The sequence below is a fragment of the Ophidiomyces ophidiicola genome (genome assembly GCF_022830035.1).
Source record: "Ophidiomyces ophidiicola strain CBS 122913 chromosome Unknown scaffold_3, whole genome shotgun sequence".
In the NCBI taxonomy this organism is placed as follows: domain Eukaryota; kingdom Fungi; phylum Ascomycota; class Eurotiomycetes; order Onygenales; family Onygenaceae; genus Ophidiomyces; species Ophidiomyces ophidiicola.
The window spans coordinates 540,573-555,564 of record NW_026054643.1 but is presented as its reverse complement, the minus strand read 5'-3'; the positions used below and the strand labels follow the sequence as shown (position 1 = coordinate 555,564).

General features: G+C 47.9%; 3 protein-coding genes across 3 annotated transcripts; 2 read left to right on the top strand and 1 right to left on the bottom strand.

Moving 5' to 3' along the window:
• Nucleotides 1-127: 127 nt before the first annotated feature.
• Nucleotides 128-1,663, top strand: LOZ57_001223 (uncharacterized protein; the record flags this gene model as incomplete). The annotated part of the gene is made up of 2 exons (XM_049250315.1): nt 128-1,042; nt 1,133-1,663. 2 exons carry the CDS (start codon nt 128-130, stop codon nt 1,661-1,663), a joined length of 1,446 nt encoding a protein of 481 aa, XP_049110675.1.
• Nucleotides 1,664-5,219: 3,556 nt separating this feature from the next.
• On the bottom strand, nt 5,220-5,866 carry RPL34B (60S ribosomal protein L34B; the record flags this gene model as incomplete). The annotated part of the gene is made up of 4 exons (XM_049250314.1): nt 5,220-5,420; nt 5,551-5,674; nt 5,760-5,773; nt 5,843-5,866. The coding sequence occupies 4 exons, from the start codon at nt 5,864-5,866 to the stop codon at nt 5,220-5,222; spliced, it is 363 nt and encodes a 120-aa protein (XP_049110674.1).
• Nucleotides 5,867-6,284: 418 nt separating this feature from the next.
• Nucleotides 6,285-13,349, top strand: PRP8 (pre-mRNA-splicing factor 8; the record flags this gene model as incomplete). The annotated part of the gene is made up of 1 exon (XM_049250313.1): nt 6,285-13,349. The coding sequence occupies one exon, from the start codon at nt 6,285-6,287 to the stop codon at nt 13,347-13,349; it is 7,065 nt and encodes a 2,354-aa protein (XP_049110673.1).
• Nucleotides 13,350-14,992: the final 1,643 nt, after the last annotated feature.

Genomic DNA, 14,992 nt, shown 5'->3' with positions numbered 1-14,992 from the left:
TAGTCTCACAAGCCCTGTTCTTAAACACCTCCTCCTCAGTTAAGTCACACATTCAGAGAATCTGTTGACCCCACCGATTTGGGCACTGCTGAAGCACCTGAACAAAGTGTCTTATCTCAGTTGAACTATGTCGAAAAGAAAGATAGAACAAGGTCCCATGTCTCAGCTCTTTCAAGGCGTGCCGCCATCTACAACTTGCACTCGCCCGATCATGCCAACGCCGACCAGGAAATCGTCATTCCAGCCCCCGTACGCTCTCACGCCTGTTTCCGCAACGGGAGCGACTCTGGATGAGCTTTCCTTTCCGCATTTCCATAGCGAGATGTTCGGCCTCCCTGACTATTCGGAAATTCATTGTTCGCCGTCGATGTCGGATCCTATCGCCGACCCATATACTTGGGATTTCGACCTTAATCAGGTTCCTGGCGATTCAGGCATTTTCGGACACCACGAACAGTTTATTCCCAACGGCTTCACCTACCCCCCTTCTCAGATCCAAACGCCTCTGCTCGAATACAGTGACTGGTTTGAAATTAACAAACTAGCCCCCTCTTTTGAGGAGGTTGAAAGCCTAAAGAGTCTTGGGGACTGTCAACATCTCTACAGGCCGCAAGAGCTAGGGTCGCCAATATCATTCCAGGACCGAGAAGTGCCGGTATCTCGATTTGATCTCTACGGCTCTGTGGTATCACGGCATTCACATGAGGGTTCCGCATCGAGACCCGGAAGTGCTTCGTACTCATCTTTTACTCCCGATAATTCTATGGCATCCAGCCCGCTAGGCGACTCGTATCTGCATCTACAACCTCGCTCCGTACCGGATGGAGTACTTGGGGTCTCTGAAGAAGATTCTGACTCCGAAAGTGCTACATCTGACGAACCTTATGCAAGGCTGATCTGGAAAGCCCTCATTTCTGCCCCCGGTCACAAAATGACTCTTAAGGAGATCTACGAATGGTTTGAAAAACACACCAATAAAGCGAAGAACCCAGATTTTAAAGGTTGGCAAAATAGTATCCGCCACAATCTTTCAATGAATGCTGTATGTTTGCACGCTTCTCTTTCTTTTTTTTCTTTTTCTTTTCTTTTCTTTTCTTTTTTTTTGGGGGTTTTCTGCTGACAAGTAAAATAGGCGTTTATAGGAGCCCGAGATGTATCTTCTCCCGGTACACTGCCTAAGAAATCCGGTAATGTTTGGGTGCTTACCGAAAGTGCTATAAAGTATGGAGTGGAGTCAACAACGAGGTATCGGAAACAAGGCGCTCAGAAAAAGCCTACAAGGTCCGAGAACCCGGCGCCACAGCGACAACGCTCAGGTGCGAAGGGTGGCCGGGCAACAAAAAAAGCAGCGAAGTTTCGACGTGCTCTGAGAGAAGCACAGAGGGTGGAGGACAATCGCTACTCTTCCAATCACTTCAAATCCGAATTTATGAATGACGTTACAATCCATACACCGTATGATGAGCCACACCGCCTGTCATCTCCAGCAATTACAGCAAAAAATATCGCCGCGACAAGTTATAATTTTGACGACCCCTCCGGCTGCACTGACTTCTCTCCCGACTCCCCAGTCTTCTACAATATCACTGGTGCGGCAGAAAAAAGCCTGGCCTCTGGTTTTTCGACCCTGGATCAATGGCCAGGCGATCGGGCCAGATTCTAATTGCTACATGTGATTTGACCTTTTTAATAATCATGTAGTGTTTAATACCTCTTAACAGCATTGGCCCATGGAGTTGCTTTTTCCTTTCAACATGGCCATTCTTGTAAACGTCAACTCCATGCACAGCTACATGCATAATGTATTTATTTATTTCAGCCCACCGTATTTCTTTTTGTATTGCATTTTAGGCTAAATTCTTTTTGGATGAGGTGCACTTTGGAGCATTATTTTGGGAGTTACCTGAACATCCAGGATTTTGTGATTGGGGTGCATATAAAGGGTCTCTTGATCTTCCATGGATGAATTCATGGAATACACAGCCGTGACAAAATCTTCTTGCATGCATTGACTGCATGATATTTGGTTGGCTCTTCTATGGCTGTTTTCCCTTTTCTTTTCTTATTTTTCTTTTCCCCTTTGCATAGTTAGCTGAGAGCAAAGGAACTCTGGCCCCCATTCAGGTGCCGAGCTTCTGTACGCTTGAATGGAATGGCGCACATTACTACCGTATTTGATAACTAAGCCTGTACTCCGTACGGAGTACAAATGAGAAGTGTGCCCGGACCCAAATATTATTATGTTTGGCAGTGGCTATTTAGTTGCTCCCCAGAAAGCTGCGGTGGGGCGATTTCTGAAAGCCCAAGAGCCCGGCGCCACCACGAAATTATACTTGCGTTTTCTTCAAGCCGTTTTTCAAACACCAGAACTGGAATGTCGCCCTAGTGATTGGCGTCCAGCACATCGTGGCAGCGGTTCCCATGTCAGGTCCCACTAGATCCTCGTACTCAAGCAGATAATCCCTCAACTGACTTCATTGTATGTGAGGAAATGCACTATCCCGAGTCTTCCCGGCAAGTTGAATGAGACACTAAACCACATTCTGCACCCATCTGGCTACTTCACGCCGTTTCAACTCGCTAAGTAGAGGGTCCAAGGCAACCGTCTCTTGTTAACAGCAGCGATGCTCGTTCGTCTCTGAACGAGGGGGATGACTTTAGTGGCGGAAGACTTATTACTGGACAACAATCGTTGCTGCAATGGCTAACACTGCGTCGAAATTCTGCATGAATAATAGACGGATGGATCGAAAACGGATCCCCACCACTCCCCTGCTGACAACCCCGGCACGAACCGAAGTTCTGGCCTCACAGCTCGGTGAGAGTTCGAAGGCTTTAGCTACTTGTTCCTACCTCCGCAGCCGCAGCCTTCCTAGCCGTGTCGCGTGCAAGTCCCCGGTCTGTCTTCGGTTAGTTAGTCAGACAAGGGCCTTAGAGCACTTGTAAAATTGCCATAGCCTTCAGCACCGTTGGCTTGAGGGACTACGGAGTACAGTATGTATGTAGTTACATACTTGCCTCCACGTTTTGCGCACGAGTCTCAATGTATTTTACCCGCTGCGTTAAAGTCGTAGCCAAATCATCATGTGGCGACTTAATAAGGGGCCGAGAGTACGCAGTACGGAGTACTTCTGCCTCTTTTTTAATGGTTCGGATCTAACATCCGTTTCAATTCGGCACGATCTCAACCTCTTCACTCTTGGATTTGATCTTCTTTATGGAGTACTTTGGACCGCGGAAGTGGGTATACCTCCGGCCTGGACTATTCAAAATCTCCGGCGCCTGAATGAGATCGACACAAAAAACGACACATTCTTTCCCCTGTATAGCTGGCAGATGTCTGCAAGGTGTGCTGTATGGAGTGCTGCGATGAAAATTCCGGCATTCTCTGGGTATTCTTGCGTCGCCCAGGCATGACAAGCCTTGACATTCAAAGACAAAATGCGAGGAAGGTCGATCTTTGCGGCATGATGGATATGCCATTATTCTACCAAATCCAGATGTTGAGGTCAGTGCGAGTAGGGCGGGATGTCTGAACGCCGAACGGGGATACAAGATGCAACCTCGCTCTTCCGCGCGGGCTAATCACCGACGCCCATGACAAAATCATTATTCGGATCTCATTGTGGCTTTGGTAGCGGCCCGATCCAGAACTTTTGGTGCCGTTTTCCAGCAACGGCCTGGGGACGTGGATGGACGACGCCGCCCGTCTCTTCAGCCAATCTTTACCGTTCGTGGTTAATCCCTCCACGGGGCTTAACCAGGTTCCAAATCCGCCTGCACAGAGCCCGCCTCTTTCAAGGTGTTGGGGATGGATTTGCGCATAGTGCAACCGCTAAACCAAGCGCACGCATCAAGGATTTCGCCCGTTTATCGCTTTTGTCCGCCACTCCACATCCGAAAGTGGCATGTCGAGAGCCTTCTTCTGTTCTTTAACAAACGGAACTTCCTCAAGCAGCAAATGTCATGTCGCCAAGCTACTCAGATGAATTTTCCTCCCCGTTGCCCATGCCAATTCTAGGGGAAATGGTTGTCGCTCAATGGATTTCATACTGGAATGGAGCAGCTTTCCGTGTTGACTCTTGCAGGGTTAACTAATGGATGAAACATCTTGCATTTTTTATTATTTATTATTTTCCTTTTTCTTCAATACGCAAGTGAGGATCCGGATGCTGTGCCATTGAGATCTCAACTTCCATTGCGTGAAATCCTGCTTCCCTTCGAATTCAGACGTTCTCGTATCTAAAAGATATACGCACTTCAGGCCTGCGAAGTTGATCATAAACCATACATAGTGCGATGTATGTTTATTCCCATATACCCCGGAATATTCCCGGCAGATCAGGCTTGCAGTAATAATGGGGAGCCGGGTGCTTGCCCGGGGGTTCCTTTTGCAGAAATCAGTTCTCAGTAATATGGTCGAATAGCCAGATGCGAGCTTTAGCGACGCTGCGGCGTCACTTGGCCTCCACTAGCTAGCCCTTTCGAAATGCAACCCTCAGAATGTGCATTCTTGTCCCAAAAACTGCAACGCCGTCGCTTAGTCAAAATCCCAAAGTGCGTTGGCTAGGGCCTTCAGGGGGAAAGAACTCGTGTTCAGGGTGAAATACCTGATACGCTAATCGGCCACCAAAAAAACTGGCCGGGTTCCTGCTGCTGTGTATTGCACATAAGCGTTAGCCTGGGGGCTGTGCCTTAGGCCGCTTCTGTAGTTACTTTGTAGGTAAATACTGAGCTTCCATCAGTAAAGAGGTTGCTTAATAATGAAAAATCCCCTACATGTACCTATCCATTCAGGCGATGAAAGTACATCTAACAGGTCTCAACAACTGGGGAAAAAGGCAATATTGGCTATGAAGTGCATTCATCCAGATTACTGTAATGGTCATAGTTGGCTGGTCACATTGAATTGGGCATATTAAGGTATGGAGCTAGGATGTCCCGGTGATTATTTCATATTCTTGAATAAAACACCTTTATTGGAGGTATTCTTTGCTGTTGGCATTGCTGGTATAGACAGCGAAGCGAAAAAGATGAAGCGTTCTGTAAATAACACAGGGTCATTAAATATCCCGAAAACACAACTTCATTGAAGAATTCATGCAATCAGGGGAGATCAGCTTCGTTATCCCATGCCACGGACGACCCAGAACTCCAGTGCAATCCAACTCATACCGGACCCATCTCCGCGATCATCATCTTTTTATTGCTTCATCCCTTCATCGCTTCTTCGCCGAAGCTGCGGCCTTCTCTTGCGATTCCTTGAGCACCTTCTTGACGATCTTTTGCTCTTCGATCAAAAAGGCACGGACGATACGGTCCTTGACACAGTTTCCACATCGGGAGCCACCATATGCGCGAGTAACGTTCTTCTTCGATCGGGAAATCTGAGAGTATTCACGGGGGCGGAGTGCGGGTACCTTAACGAGTCAAAATATGTCAGTATCGAAGGGATTGCACAATATCCGAGGTAACGTGTTTCCATTGAAAAATGACATTTGCAACTGATTGCCACGGAGAGTCCATCGCATTAGCCAAAGGAGTACTCACACCAGGGAGCTTGATGCCGCAGTCACCACATTTTGGCGCAGTGCCCTTCTTTTTAATGTGGAGATATCGAAGCTCACCACCCGGGGTTTTGACGACACGGACTTTGTTCGACCGTGTCTTGTAACTAGCAGAAAGAAAAACACTTGTTAATGTTGCTTGATTTCCAATGGTAAATTTCAAGGCAGACCGAATGCTGGAGGTACACGTACGGGTTCCGTCGTCGCTAAGTAGAAAATATGAAGGGTCAGTCTCTAAGTGCCAAATCCACCACGCCCCCAGGAGTTATACTCACGTATTGAAGTCTTGTGTTTCCCATTTTGGCAATCCTCTGATCTCAGCTTGCGAGTGTCGGTGCTGGGAGGATAGCGGCGTCGTCGTTGTCGGCGTGAGATTTCAGTTCGCAACCCCGATTTGTGTGGGTTGGCGGCGTTTTCGCGCTAAAAGTTTGGCGAGTTTCGACTAGTCCCAAAGCATACTAGCCCCTGCCAAGCCCAGTTGCCTCCAGAAATCTTCCAGCGCGGTCGTCGTCCTTGAGCTTTGGAGCTGCCCATTGAATTAACATCACGCCTCTGGTGCAATCTCTACGAATTGTATCATTAATTGAACCATCTCTGTTTTTGTTCCCTGGTTTACTTAGCTTGTGTTTTTTACATACGCATACGCCTATGGTTCAGCGGACGTGAAGCCTATCCCCTTGACGCGACACGTCCAGCTTTCGTCGTCGCTATCTAGCCATGACATCGCTACCTCCTCCGCCTCCGCCAGGTTGGGGAGCTGGAGCTCCACCATCTATGCCCCTAGCTCCTCCCCCTCCAGGATACAGACCTCCCGCTGACCCCAGAGTTGCCAAGTTCGAACAAAAGAAAAAGGAATGGCTTCGAACACAGCGCAATCGGTTTGGAGAGAAGAGAAAGGCAGGATTTGTCGAAAGCCAGAAGGCTGATATGCCGCCGGAGCATTTACGAAAGATTGTCAAAGATATTGGAGACGTGTCGCAGAAAAAATTCAGTACCGATAAAAGGAGTTACCTCGGCGCGTTGAAGTTCATGCCCCATGCCGTATTAAAGCTTCTAGAAAATATGCCAATGCCCTGGGAATCTGCCAGAGAAGTCAAGGTTTTATATCATGTAAATGGCTGTTTGACCCTCGTTAACGAAACTCCCCGAGTGATTGAGCCTGTCTTCCATGCGCAATGGGCAACCATGTGGGTGTGCATGCGGCGGGAGAAGAGTGACCGAAGACACTTCAAAAGAATGCGATTTCCACCTTTTGATGATGAGGAGCCCCCGCTGTCCTGGTCTGAAAATATTGAGGATGTGGAACCTCTGGAACCGATTCAGATGGAACTCGACGAAAACGAGGATGGCCCAGTATATGAATGGCTCTACGAGCATCGACCACTTCTTGATACTTCTCATGTCAATGGGCCTAGCTATAAGGAGTGGAATCTATCTCTTCCTCAAATGGCGACTTTGTACCGCCTAAGTCGACAACTCTTGAGCGACGTTGTCGACAAAAACTACTACCACATGTTCGACCTTAACAGTTTTTTGACAGCGAAAGCGCTTAACGTTGCCATCCCCGGGGGTCCAAGATTTGAACCCTTGTACAAGGACATCGATCCAAATGACGAGGATTTTGGAGAATTCAACTCAATCGACCGCATTATCTTCCGTGCGCCAATAAGGACAGAGTATAGAGTTGCATTTCCTTACTTGTATAATTCGTTGCCAAGGAGCGTAAAAATGTCATGGTATTCTTATCCACAGGTTGTCTATGTTAGGACTGACGACCCAAATCTTCCTGCGTTTTACTTCGACCCAGTAATTAACCCGATCTCCTCCCGATCCGTTGCTCCGAAAAACATTACTGTGAGCCACGAGGATGAGATATTTGGTATTGGCAACAATGAGGATGATTTTGAGCTTCCCGGTGATGTCGAACCCTTTTTAGCGGACGAAGAATTATATACAAGCGAAACTGCATCTGCTATAAGCTTGTGGTGGGCGCCATACCCCTTTGATCGTCGCTCGGGCAAAATGGTGCGGGCGCAGGATGTCCCGCTGGTAAAGCAATGGTATCTCGAGCATTGCCCTCAAGGCCAGCCTGTCAAGGTCCGGGTTTCATATCAAAAGATGCTTAAGACCTATGTCCTTAACGAGCTACATAAGAAAAAACCAAAGGCTCAAAACAAGCAGAACTTGTTGACAGCGCTCAAGGGTACAAAATTTTTCCAACAAACAACAATTGACTGGGTGGAAGCTGGTCTCCAAGTCTGTCGCCAGGGATTTAATATGCTTAATTTGTTAATCCATCGAAAAAACTTGACCTACTTGCATCTGGATTATAATTTTAATTTGAAGCCCGTCAAAACTCTGACTACAAAAGAGCGAAAAAAGTCACGTTTTGGCAACGCTTTCCACCTCATGCGAGAGATCCTACGGCTCACCAAATTAATTGTTGATGCACAAGTTCAATACCGACTGGGTAACATCGATGCTTTTCAACTTGCTGATGGCATTTTGTATGCTTTCAACCATGTTGGCCAGCTTACCGGCATGTACAGGTACAAGTATAAACTCATGCACCAAATTAGATCATGCAAAGACTTGAAGCACTTGATCTACTATCGATTTAATTCCGGTCCAGTAGGGAAGGGTCCTGGTTGCGGGTTTTGGGCACCAGCATGGAGGGTTTGGCTTTTTTTCCTTCGAGGAATCATTCCTCTCCTTGAGCGATGGCTTGGAAACCTTCTGTCACGGCAGTTTGAAGGTCGACACAGCAAAGGTGTGGCGAAGACAGTGACAAAACAGCGGGTTGAGTCGCATTTCGATTTGGAGCTTCGCGCATCTGTGATGGCAGATCTCATGGACATGATGCCAGAAGGAATCAAGCAAAATAAGGTAAATACAGTGCTTCAACATCTCTCAGAGGCTTGGAGATGTTGGAAGAGCAATATTCCGTGGAAAGTCCCAGGTCTTCCGGCTCCGATTGAGAATATCATTCTCCGATATGTTAAAAGCAAAGCCGATTGGTGGATATCGGTTGCTCATTATAATCGCGAACGGATTCGACGAGGGGCAACTGTTGATAAAACAGTAGCGAAGAAGAACCTTGGTCGTTTAACCCGCCTTTGGCTCAAGGCTGAACAGGAAAGACAACATAATTATCTGAAAGATGGCCCGTATGTGTCTTCAGAGGAAGCTGTTGCCATCTATACCACCACTGTTCATTGGCTTGAGTCACGAAAATTCTCGCCAATTCCCTTCCCTAGTGTATCATACAAGCACGACACTAAAATCTTGATACTGGCACTAGAAAGACTACGAGAAGCATACTCCGTAAAGGGCCGTCTGAATCAAAACCAAAGAGAAGAGCTTGCGCTCATTGAACAAGCATACGATTCTCCCGGCACAACACTCGCGCGGATCAAGAGATTCCTCCTAACTCAGCGAGCGTTCAAGGAAGTTGGAATTGACATGAATGACAATTATAGTCATATCAATCCAGTATACGATATTGAGCCTATTGAGAAGATCACCGATGCATATTTGGACCAATACTTATGGTACCAAGCGGATCAACGGCACCTTTTTCCATCATGGATTAAGCCGTCGGACTCTGAAGTCCCGCCACTACTCGTTTATAAATGGGCACAGGGTATTAATAACCTCTCCAGTGTTTGGGAAACCGCCGACGGAGAATGTAATGTCATGATCGAAACAGAACTTTCGAAAGTATACGAGAAAATCGATCTTACCCTATTGAACCGTTTACTCCGTCTTATTATGGATCATAACTTGGCGGATTATATAACGTCAAAGAACAATGTCCAGCTCAACTACAAGGACATGAACCATACCAACAGCTATGGCTTAATTCGGGGCCTCCAGTTCTCGGGCTTCGTTTTCCAGTATTACGGCTTGGTGATCGATCTCCTTTTGCTCGGACTACAGCGGGCAAGTGAACTAGCCGGGCCACCACAGAGTCCCAACGACTTCTTACAATTCAGAGACCGTGCAACGGAAACAAGGCACCCGATTCGTCTTTACACAAGATACATCGATAAGATCTGGGTATTTTTCAGATTTACTGCAGACGAGTCCCGCGATCTTATTCAAAGATTCTTAACAGAACAACCTGACCCGAATTTCGAAAACGTCATCGGCTATAAGAATAAAAAGTGCTGGCCTAGAGACTCTAGAATGAGGTTAATGCGACACGACGTCAATCTTGGCCGTGCCGTGTTTTGGGATCTGAAGAATCGTTTACCGAGATCCATAACGACAATTGAGTGGGACGACACATTCGCGAGTGTATACAGCCGTGACAATCCCAACCTCCTCTTTTCGATGTGCGGATTTGAAGTTCGCATTCTACCAAAGTGGCGCAACCAAAATGAAGAGTTCCCGGTAAAAGACAGCGTGTGGTCGCTTACCAACAATTCCACCAAGGAACGAACTGCATACGCTTTCCTTCAAGTAACTGAGGAGGACATTCAAAAATTCAATAATCGTATTCGACAAATTCTCATGTCATCAGGGTCAACCACGTTTACGAAGATCGCGAATAAGTGGAATACGAGCTTGATTGCATTGTTCACTTATTATCGTGAAGCTGCAGTGTCCACTGTCAACCTTCTGGATACAATCGTGAAATGTGAAACCAAGATTCAGACCCGTGTAAAAATTGGTCTTAATTCGAAGATGCCTTCACGCTTCCCTCCCGCTGTATTCTACACACCCAAAGAGCTCGGTGGCCTAGGTATGATCTCTGGATCGCATATCCTGATTCCAACAAGCGACAAACGGTGGTCGAAACAAACAGATACTGGTGTCACTCACTACAGAGCTGGCATGTCACATGACGAAGAGACCCTTATCCCCAATATATTCCGTTATATCATTCCATGGGAAGCGGAGTTTATCGACTCACAGCGTGTCTGGATGGAATATTCACAGAAACGACAAGAGGCAAATCAACAGAATCGAAGGCTGACCCTTGAGGACTTGGAAGATAGTTGGGACCGTGGTCTGCCGCGTATCAATACTCTATTCCAAAAGGATCGGAGCACGTTAAGTTTTGATAAAGGCTTCCGTGCACGTACCGAATTTAAATCTTTCCAGTTAATGAAGAGCAATCCGTTCTGGTGGACAAGCCAGAGACACGACGGAAAGTTATGGAACCTGAATGCCTATCGCACAGATGTCATCCAAGCCCTTGGTGGTGTTGAAACAATTCTAGAGCATACCCTTTTCAAGGCCACCGCGTTCCCGTCTTGGGAGGGACTCTTCTGGGAGAGAGCTTCCGGTTTTGAAGAATCAATGAAGTTTAAGAAGCTGACGAACGCCCAGAGATCCGGTCTGAATCAGATTCCCAACCGTCGCTTCACTCTCTGGTGGTCCCCAACTATCAACCGTGCCAACGTGTACGTTGGGTTCCAGGTACAGCTGGATCTTACCGGCATCTTCTTGCACGGCAAAATTCCCACTTTGAAAATCTCGTTGATCCAAATTTTCCGTGCGCATTTATGGCAGAAAATCCATGAATCCGTTGTGATGGATCTCTGTCAGGTCTTTGACCAGGAGCTTGAACAGCTGGGTATTGAGACCGTGCAGAAAGAGACGATCCATCCCCGAAAATCTTATAAGATGAATAGCTCTTGTGCCGACATACTCCTATTCGCAACTCACAAATGGAATGTCACACGCCCTTCCCTTTTGTTTGACACCAAGGATGTGATCGAAGCCACGACTACCAACAAATTCTGGTTGGATGTGCAGTTGAGGTATGGTGACTACGATTCCCATGACATTGAAAGATATGTTCGCGCCAAGTACCTTGATTATACCACGGATAGTATGAGTATCTACCCGTCCGCAACTGGGTTGATGATCGGAATTGATTTGGCGTACAACCTTTATTCGGCATATGGGCAATACTTCCCTGGTTTGAAGGCTCTCGTACAACAGGCAATGGCCAAGATTATGAAAGCCAATCCAGCTTTATATGTTCTCAGAGAACGTATCCGAAAGGGTCTTCAGCTTTACGCGTCCGAAAGCAACCAAGAATTCCTGAACTCGCAAAATTATTCGGAACTGTTTAGTAACCAGATTCAGTTGTTTATTGACGATACCAACGTTTACCGTGTCACGATTCACAAGACCTTTGAAGGCAACTTGACGACAAAACCTATCAATGGCGCCATTTTCATATTCAACCCACGAACTGGTCAATTGTTTTTGAAGATCATCCACACGAGTGTCTGGGCTGGTCAGAAACGTTTGGGCCAATTGGCCAAGTGGAAAACTGCAGAAGAAGTTGCGGCCCTTATCAGATCTCTTCCCGTTGAAGAGCAGCCTAAGCAACTTATTGTCACACGGAAGGGTCTTCTTGATCCCCTTGAAGTTCATCTTCTTGATTTCCCTAATATTTCAATCAGAGCATCCGAATTGCAGCTACCCTTTCAAGCAGCCATGAAAATTGAAAAGCTTGCAGACATGATTCTGAGAGCAACGGAGCCGCAAATGGTCCTCTTCAACTTATACGACGAATGGCTGAAAACAATTTCTTCGTACACTGCCTTCTCTCGATTAATCTTGATTCTTCGAGCGCTTCATGTCAACATTGACAAGACCAAAATTCTCTTACGTCCCGATAAAAGTGTAATCACTCAGGAGCATCACATTTGGCCGACACTCTCCGATGAGGAATGGATCAAGGTTGAAGTCCAGCTACGCGACTTGATCTTGAACGACTACGGAAAGAAGAACAATGTCAACACGCAGAGTTTGACAAGCAGTGAAGTCCGGGATATCATTCTTGGTATGGAAATCAGCGCACCGTCCTTACAACGCCAACAGGCTGCCGAGATGGAGAAGCAGCAGCTGGACCAGAAACAGCTCACTGCAGTCACAACCAAAACACAAAACGTTCGTGGGGAGGAAATCATCGTCACGACGACTTCCCAGTACGAACAGCAGTCCTTCGCGTCGAAGACCGAATGGCGGACGCGTGCTATTGCAACGTCTAATCTCCGCACGCGGGCCAACAATATCTACATCTCGTCGGAAGACATTCAGGAAGAGGGCCACTTCACCTACATTATGCCGAAGAATATTCTCAAGCGGTTTATCATGATTGCCGACCTTCGCGTTCAAGTGGCGGCCTACCTATATGGCCGCTCTCCTCCTGACAATGCACAGGTCAAGGAGATCCACACAATTGTGTTGATACCCCAGGTGGGCAACACGCGAGACGTGCAGCTGCCGCAACTGTTGCCTCAGCATGAGTATCTCAGCGACCTTGAGCCGCTGGGAATTCTGCACACGATGTCGGGCAACGAGCCGCCGTACATGTCGGCGATGGACGTCACGCAGCACTCGCGGCTGATGAATGCGCACCCGTCGTGGGACAAGAAAACGGTGACGATGACGGTATCCTTCACGCCTGGATCGGTATCCCTGTCAGCCTGGGGCCTGACTCCCCAGGGCTACAAGTGGGGTGCAGAGAACAAGGATACGAGCTCGGATCAGCCCCAGGGATTCTCGACGAGCTTTGGCGAGCGGTGCCAGCTTCTGCTGAGCGATCGTATTCGCGGATATTTCTTGGTTCCAGAACACAACGTGTGGAACTTCAGCTTCATGGGCAGCTCCTTCAGCAGCGTGGAGAAGCGGCCTGTCTATGTCAAGGTCGACGTGCCGCTGCGGTTCTATGACGATCAGCATCGGCCGCTGCACTTCCAGAACTTCGCCGAGCTGGAGGATATCTGGGTTGACCGCACTGATAATTTTGCATAGTTGTTTTCATCTAGTTTCTGTGGTTGGCGAAAGTGCTTCTCTTGTACCAGGAATTATGGATATCACGGGCGTCTCAGCAGTGCCTTTGCTTGTTTTTCTTTTGCAAAATGACCACCTGTCCTTATTTTCTGCCATATGTTTGTGGTTTGTTCGTTATGAGAGTTGTATTTTGGAGGATTTGTGCATGTTTCTGACAAGCCAAGGGTGATCCTGGATTTGGTAGATCCAGCTACTGTAGTTTTAAAAGAAGTTGTATTAGCCGTGACGAATCTACGGAGTATATTTAAACTAGGCAACTAGTTCCATGACGAAGCTGCATGCTAATCCTGATCGGCCTGGCTACTAGGAGCTCCTGGTGGGCCGCACGCGCAACATGGCGCGCGCCAGGTGCTGCACGGGGCAGCATCGACATCCACGGGACAGCTAACTACGGAGTACACGAGCCATCCATCGACCAGCGGGCAGGTCTCTCGTTCTCTGGCCAGTTCTGCCCGGCTGCTCGCTCTCACGGTCTGCTGCAAGCTCGACCAGCACACACAACACAACAACAACAACAACCGAGGCGAATGAAGTCCATTGTTGCAGGCTGTGGTCGCCAGCGCGGCTAACGCACAGCGCGGGGCCCATCCCCCACTCGTCGGCGACGCTACGAATCCGCCAGGAGGGCGAACACCGTCGTAGCGGCGGTTAGGCGGACACGGCGCCGCCCAAATAGGAAGCTCGCAGAGTGTTGTGAGAAGTTGGCCCGTCCGTTGGTTCTTCTTGTTTTTGTTGGTTAGTTTGCTGGTTTTCTTTTCTTTTATTATTGCGTTTCCCTCTGCGTGGCCCGAAAGAAATGCCGATGCTAATGCTAACTAACTAGTTACATATCTCGGCTCTCAGGAATCCGTCAGGCCCAGGCGAATAACGCGCCCGCGCGCTCTCTCTCTCTTTTCTAGAAGCAAGAAAAAAAAACAAAAAAAGTCTCGACGCTGGCGAGGGATCGACGGTATGACCTGCGTGTCTCACGCGATGATCAGCAGTATCAAAGAGAAAAAAAAAAAAACTAATAAAGCACACTGGCTTGTGAATCCGCGGCCCGACCCTCTTCACCGCGTGTCTTAAGTGGCTTGGTTTGTTTGGACTACAACATAACTAGCTAAATGACCACCTCCGAGCACACAACTGACGATGCCCACACATGGACGACAGACGCTGAGCCACCCAGGGCGTGCGAATGCACGGGTCGTCGGCCGCCAGGGGAAAACGTTCGTTCGTCTTGGGAGAGGGGAGGGATCCAGCAGGCGCTGGGTCATTCCGGCGCGTCCCCCTTCCCCCTTCCCCTTTTCCCCTATAGTTGACGTTGAAACGACCAGGGCGTTGGATAATTGACTATTTTTAGGGGAAATCTCTGCGCAGCTCTTGGTTAAACGGCCACGGCTAAGGCCAAAAAGTGTTGTTTATTTCTTTTTTCTTTTTGGAAAGTTATGAAGCAACCCATGGATGGCAGGCAAGACAGGTCGGCCCACGACGTTACACTAATATAATTAACTACATACATCGTCGGTGGCTATCGGCTACTTAGCCTCGGGACGTTTTGGCGACGGGGCCCCAATATTATTATTGTTCTTCCTCATCCTCATCATGATAACGCCAACGGGGGC